At 40.4% G+C, this 7493-nt stretch overlaps 1 protein-coding gene across 1 annotated transcript; it reads right to left on the bottom strand.

Moving 5' to 3' along the window:
* Positions 1-1108: 1108 nt before the first annotated feature.
* Positions 1109-6265, bottom strand: LOC117863260 (probable protein S-acyltransferase 14). The gene is made up of 7 exons (XM_034746900.2): positions 5684-6265; positions 5150-5393; positions 4790-4881; positions 3444-3567; positions 3261-3346; positions 3116-3181; positions 1109-1604 (listed from the first exon to the last, which is right to left on the bottom strand). Exons 1-7 carry the CDS (start codon positions 5897-5899, stop codon positions 1479-1481), a joined length of 954 nt encoding a protein of 317 aa, XP_034602791.1. The 5' UTR covers positions 5900-6265; the 3' UTR covers positions 1109-1478.
* Between the last annotated feature and the right edge of the window lie 1228 nt (positions 6266-7493).

The following is a 7493-nucleotide window of genomic DNA, read 5'->3' as shown; positions in this document are numbered from 1 at the left end:
TGGGTTTAGAGCCAGCGTTGATAAGGGTTCTGGAGTAGTGAATATTTTTTGTTAGATGAAGTAGAACGCAGCTGAGGAATGTTTTATGCCTACTAAAAAATTAAACACTAGTCAGTTTTTAGGACTCAGCCAAACTCTGTGTATGCGTGTCTACGAAATTTTACATCCGTAGTTACAATGCTTTTAAAGCAGTGGTATTTGTGGTACTTTCCTTTCTTATCCTTCTTACCAAAAAATAATTAAATAGATTTACACATAATTAAAAGGGCATCTTAGTAATTTCTCACTATTTTTGGTACTTGGTCCCACCAAATTGGTACTTTTTGGTATTTCTCTTTTGGTACTTCCTTTCTTTCCACCGTTCGATTTCGCCGGATGAACTACTCTCATTTTTGTCAAGCACTCTAAACTTTCTCTTCAATAAAAAGAAAGATTGGAAAGTAATGCACATCACTACTCTCTCCATTTCAAATTATAGGTCATTTAAATTTTTTCTAGATCCATAGATAGAATTATACATCTAGACATGCATTATATCTATGTGCATCGAAAAAATATGCACCTAAAAAAGTTAAAATGACCTATAATTTAGGACGTAGGGTGTAGAATGTAATTCAAACCACTGCCATCGCTGTCATGGAGAAGGAATTGCAGAAACAATCAAGCAAAGTACCCCCGTGATCCAGAAATCAGCAACCTAATCAAGCTTCATCAGGCATCCCTTGTTACCCGATGCAACATAATGAAATCCGCCGGAAGGTAGCGTTCATGTTCAGAACCAGTGTAAATGAAATCCGCTGGAAGGTAGCAAATTTGCAATTATTCACTTTGGCTTCGGCAATCACCTACTCAAGCTTAATCAGGCATCCCTTATTACCCGATGCAACTTAATCAAATTATAAGTTATTTTACTTTGCACCTAGATATAGATTATGTCTAAATGCATATATGAATCTGACCTATAATTTTTTTTTAGGGGGGGGGGGCGAGCATTTGTGTTCAGAATCAGTGTATGATTGTTTGACATAAAAACATCTTTGCAAATTTGCAATTATTTACTTTGGCTTCGGCAATCACCCATCGTCTAAGAGTTAAGAACTATGTATGATAACAGCGTCAATAGGAATTCACTTTAACTTGGATACCTGATACATCCATTACTTGTACATCTAGCACAAAACCCCCCAAGCTTCTTTCAGATACATGGAACAATTGTACAACAGATTCCATGCAGACAAGTACAGGAGTCCCGCGAATTCTTCAACTACGACTAGGAATCAGAAATGAATTCACATGCCTCTGTATATATACCTCTACATTCATCGCACCGTGTAGGTCAGCCATACTGATGTCAATTGTCAAGGGATGCTGTACAAGTAGATACTGACCATCATGAGACATTGTCCTGGTAATGAAGGCATGGCTGTAACATCAAACATGTTATACAGAGGGCAGCTGGGCACATTCAACTCATCTAATTACAGCCCTTGCCCATCAAAATCTGATCTTACAGGATAATCTAGGCCCTGTAGAGCTGGTATTATTCTTAAGTCCTCCTCTGAGTATGACGGAATAAACCAATACCACTTGTTGTTTCCAAAAACCTGGTAACAGAACATGTTAGAAAAACATTTCATAACAACAAAAGAATGTGTCCTACAGGCATCCAACGATGGCAGCAAAGTTGAATTAAGTCATAGTGCACATAATATCAGAAAACAATCTCGCTAAAAAAAAAACTTGACCTGCGGGGGGTAAGACCACCCCTGGACATTTTGCTAAGAAGACCTTCTCACGCAGGTCGAACCCAGGACCTGAGGAGTGCTACTAGAGCCACCTAACCAACTCAGCTAGAGGCCCGTTAGCAAACAACCTCGCTAAGAGGTATCAATGCATCCGAAATGGCTAGGAAAAAGTTAAAGCTATGAAAGCTGAGATGAATAATTGTTGTCAGGAACTCACATTATTAGGAATTGTACATGTCAATCCTAACTCCTACAGAATTGTAGTCTTTCCTTTAGGAGATTAAATTGTAGATCTTTTACCTACATGTACACATACAGTACATTGAATTGCATACACTTCTTAATTCTGGTCAATCAGCATCGAAAATCCAACACCACTTGCTACACATGTATTATCTTAACCCTCTAGATTGCTTTGATTGTGCCAAGGAATCACAGTGATTAGAAAATGGAATGGTGATACACATTTTGGAGATTTCAATTTTGGAAGTATGAATGAGAAATAAGAACATCAGCTGTAGCTGGCCATACCAGTACGGAAGGTTATAATTTAAACTTTTGATTTTAAATTTAAAGCCACTGGTTAACAGTTCATACTTCCTTTAGCTCAAGCTACTGAAACTGTACGAAACTAGAGGAGATTTGTTTACTCAGAGAAGGTAATGACTTGATGATGCTGTTCATTTAGATGACACAGCAAAGTTCAATATTTGTATGGCCATTGATTGCCGATAAAGTTGATGGTTGCTTGAGCTGTCAGTATTTGTTCGCTAAACAACATCTACACTCTAGTGGGCTTGCTTGTCAGTCACTGGTAACTACTAAATTTTGGCCGGTTAACAGCCAATTTTGAATTTAGCTGGTATACCATCAGTAACTGATTGGTTTCTCTACCAGTCCAGGTCTTGCATTTTTCACACTTCAGGTCTTCCCATCCTCTGTTTTCATCAACTGGTATGCACATGTGATGGTGGTGAAACTACATACTACATGGACAAGTGGTAGAGCCACATTGCAATTGGCACTCATAATTTCAACAGATGTCATATCAATAAAATTGCCCCAGGAACAAGATGCAATTGATTTAAGCTGCCAAACCGCCCATGTGATAAAACAATTATACAAACACAGCATGTATTAATTTAAGTAGTAAATTGTATAGTGCAAGTGCAACGCAATTTTCTCTTTCATTCATATGTGCAATACAAAAAAAACAATCACATAGCTTTATTGAGTAACTTAATTAATCTGATCTATGCCCAGAATGTATTAGAAACATTTTTGGTGGATTGTCAAATTAGTTGATAAGATCTGATTGGTTGATCAAATCATCACAGATTTAGAGTGAAGAGACCAGAAAAAAGCCTGACCTGAGCAAAATTCCTCTTCCGGCCAAGATCATACTTCCAGAATGGAGTAGTTTTTTTCTCATATGCCTGCACTTGTAGCACAACAGATCAGATTTATCCTGTAGCATATTTTCCAGGGAAAAATATTGGAATGTTAGGTACTTGCCTCAATTGTTGTTGTGTTACCAGAAACAAGTGATACATGCATGATCATAAAACCAAGGACACTCAAAGTAAAGGCCAGATTCAGTACTGCCAGGGAAAGGGAAAGTTTCAACAATGTGTCTTAAAAAAATTTTCCAAGCAAAAGAGTTAAATGGAAAGAAAGAGCTTCACAGAATGTATTTACCGAAGGTCAGGAATGTGGTTGCAAGTGCTCCAGGAGTTCCTGGAATCTCAACATCACTGAAGAAAGCAATAAAGTGGGGCAATAAGGACAGGGTAACAAGTGCCGTCTCAAGAAAAGTGTAGAGCTGCATTGTACAAAAGACAACAAAATAACTTGAGCACCCCTATGATCCAAAATGAAATATACTTCTAACAAAGAGAACTGATTTAAATAATCCTTTCATTGTTCAATAAAGTTTTCCCAGATCCTAATAATGGCAAGCAAACATCTCATTGACTTGTGATGCGAACACATCACACCAGCCTCAGAGTAAGGTATTTCAAATGAACCAATGATACATACTCCCTCCGATTCAAAATATTTATTGTTTTAGCCTACTTTACAATATTCAAAATACTTGTTCTACAACTTTTAGGAAATCTTGACCTGCTTTTTCCAGTCTTACCACTCCTTAATTGCACCTTTAAAATACTTCTTTTTTCCGTGCATACACTTCAGAGAATATTAATATGGGTAAGAGGTCCATTTTGTCCACATCCTTAATTTTTGTGCCCAGCTCTAAAACAAGAAGTATTGTGAATCGGAGGTAGTACTGACTTTCCCCATGAATACATCAGTTTGATAGAAATATGCAAAAGTAGGTTGCACCAGCACTGCTGATAATATTAAGATCAGAAGCAGTGCACTATTAAAGTATATTGTACTTAACTATGAAGTACATCACTCATTCCTGACTCAAGACACCCGGTTGTTGGTGAAGTCTACAATCAACAGAAACCTAGAATGATGTTGGCATTTGCGGAGCGGATATGAGATACCTTACACAAGCTCCTAAGTTCTCCTCAAATTTACTTTTGAAAGGTTCTCACGGACCATCAGAGCTTATAAAAATTAATATAAAATATTCACATTTGCAAAGGATAGCTGGTATAGTCAAATAGTGAAATGAAAATGCAAGGGCATATCATGTTTTTTTCCCTCTTAAACACACATAGCATAAAGTCTAACATGAATTTTATCAGTTTGTATATGCAGTCACATTTCGAGTAATCTGGCATTCTGGCCAACAAACCAAGGACAGCTGATTTCACAAGTTCAACCATTCACATAATGTTTTAAATTCATATAGCTCTTTCGCTTTTGTATGATTTATATTATGGAATTGAAATCAGTATTCTCATTCATGCACTAAATGATTAAAAAGTTAACCACAACTAGACCAAAGAAAACTTTTGAACATTAATACATTGGTCTCTAATGGAATAGCTCAAAGATTTATTGCATAAATAAATAAGCTAAATAATGTATACTTCAAACACATGCAGAAAATGTGTTAAGCATCCTACCAGGAAGAGAAGGAAGAACTTGTAGTTCAGTGCCCCAACACAATTCACAACCCATACACAATGATGATCCATCTTAAGCACGCATCTTCCACCTGAAATCAGTTAAAGGCATAGGTATACCACAAAAAAGAGGAATGTGCAATTCAAGCATGTTTGGGTGATGGCCAAACTTTGCCGTGTTCGCCATAGTTCGCCATACCTCTGGCATAGTTTGGCAAAGGATTGGGTCCACAGTTTTGGTAGAGGACCAAACAGCAGCCTAAGAAACTGCACCTAAACTGTGGCGTGACAATGTTTGGCCATGAACCAAATACACCCAAAATCTATAACCAAATTTAAAGTTCTGGGGAAAAAACTTACAAACAGAACAGTGATGGCACCGAGGTGGCTTTAGCTGGTTACATTTCCTGCAGTACCTGATTCTTGGACTCCCTGTATCACTGAGAGCCATAGATTGCTGTGAATTCATGAGATCACTGAACTCTGCGGTGGACAATGGTGCAGTTTCGCCGCTCTCTTCATCAACATCGGGCCTCCAATTTGGTGGAACACCACCAGGGTCAGTAAACACAACAGAGAAATAGCTCCAGAGAAGCATGGCAAGCTGCATCACCAAAAGACAAAATTGTTGCTGTTAGGTTCTAGCATATCAGGGCATCAGGCAACGGGAAAAAGATCACAGTATGAAAAGAATTAAGTAGAGCTGAAGCAAAGCACATGCGTGAAATGCAAGGAGAATCTCTAAGCAAAGCACATCAAGTTGCATCTAGAAATAAAAGTGAAAGATCCAACCCCTCCACCCAAAGATCCGGCAATGGAGTGCCAAAGCCACTGAATCACGCCAAGAATCACCAAAAACAGAGGAAAGGGCAGCGCAAGGGGCCGAGGGTGCACCAGGAAGTGGAAGAGGACGAGGACGACAAGCGCGACGAGGGCGTCGAGCGCCCCTGTGGCGGCGAGCAGCACCGGCCCGTAGTTGCAGAGGACGAGCGCGTAGTAGGTGACACCAACGATGCCGAGGACGAGGAGGATCATGACGGAGCCCAGCCCCCGCAGCGCCGTGCAGAACTTGAACACGTTCCACGCCATCGCCGTCCCCGATCTGTGCATCTCCGGCTCTCCGCCTCCCAAGGCTCGGCGGCACGGCGCCCACCAACCACTGCCGAAGCGGCGTCGAGAAGAAGAAAAGCGGGGACAACCGCGCCCCGTAAGCAGCCGCGTTACTTCGTTTGCGGGATACTACCTGCCGCGGCAGAGAATTCGCCCGGTTTCTTTCCTTCGTCTAGATTGGATTGGGATTGGGGAGGGTCAGGAGACTGGCTGCAAGCTCGAAATGGAGAGCGGTCAGGAGCGCATGACCGACCCGCTCCACCACGGCTGGATTGCTCCGCCTCCGCGCTAGTCCGCGGATCAACGGGCGTTTGGCTATCCTGCGCGTCGCGTCGCACCCTCGGCTCGTTCTCCCTAACGGTTCAAGCACGGCAGTCACCAACTGCGCCTGCGACTTGTTAAGGCAACTATGTCAATTTGCGTTTAAGAACTAGACTGGCATACGAATGTGAATAGGTGATGGTTAAAAAGATTGTTTCCTCATATCAGCCATCCAAAGCTGAACGGGCAACGGAACTTTTTTCCCAATAGTTTTGGAGGAAATTCAAATTTTATTTAGTACGAGAGGTATAGAAGACAGCAAGTAGTACCTATACCATAGCAAATTGAGTGGCAGCTAATAACTATGGAGCAGGAATAATATGTTGGAGGATGAATTGGAGCCTAGCAAAGTTTAAGAAAACAACCCACAAGCTCAGTGTTTGTGCACCATTGATTTGTTACTTGAATCAATGGTTGAGATTGCTCCTTGAGAGGGAGTAGCAAGCAAGAAAACCCTAGCTCCCATTTTCTCCCAAGTCTGGACGTCACTTTAGGAGTGAGGGAGAGCTTAACACACATAGCACAGAAGAGAGTAGAGGAAGAGGAAGGAGAAGCAAATATGTCCAGATTTGGTGGCTCTACGCAGATTTGCCTCAAGCTTGAGATTGGAGGATCAAACGTGCTTGGATTTGTGCTAAATTTGGTGAGCTTGTTCTACACTTAGAGTACTTCGATTTGGTCAGTTGGTTTGAGGTTTGGTTCAGGAGAGTATCAGATTTGAGAGGTGTTCTGTTAGGGTGACTGCAGGTTCGGAAAATGAATAGATGATCAGTTTGGGTGATGAAATAGTATCCAATTGAGATAAAACTTTGTCAGTGATTTGGAGACTTGTGGAATTACAATCCTACCAAATTTTGTGCACGGTGAACCTGTAGTTTGTGAGATATGAATTGATTGTCGAAGGGAACGGAATATGTGTATTCTCTGTTTGACAATTATCATACCTCTTCGTTTGTGGTTGTTATTTCAAATATCAAGTTGCATTATAGTGAATGTGTTGATGCTAGTGTAATCATCTAGAGGTCATAGAGAAGACCCTTTGTAGTTATTTGTTGATTATAGTGGAAGCTTGGAGTGGACCGATTGATCCCATGGGTTTTTACTCCTCACATTGACAAGGTTTTCCCACATAAATCGTTATGGTTATTATTATTATTCCGTTACATATCTGTTGGTAGATGTTCTCCTCGTTATTAATTACAAGATGAGGGATTAATCGGTATATTGCTGCTATCTGTTGGTAGATTTTTTTCGTCGCTATTCATTACAAGAT

The sequence above is a fragment of the Setaria viridis genome, chromosome 1 (assembly GCF_005286985.2).
Source record: "Setaria viridis chromosome 1, Setaria_viridis_v4.0, whole genome shotgun sequence".
Taxonomy (NCBI): Eukaryota; Viridiplantae; Streptophyta; class Magnoliopsida; order Poales; family Poaceae; genus Setaria; species Setaria viridis.
The sequence above is the reverse complement of the archived record's forward strand: the minus strand, read 5'-3'. Positions and strand labels throughout refer to the sequence as shown.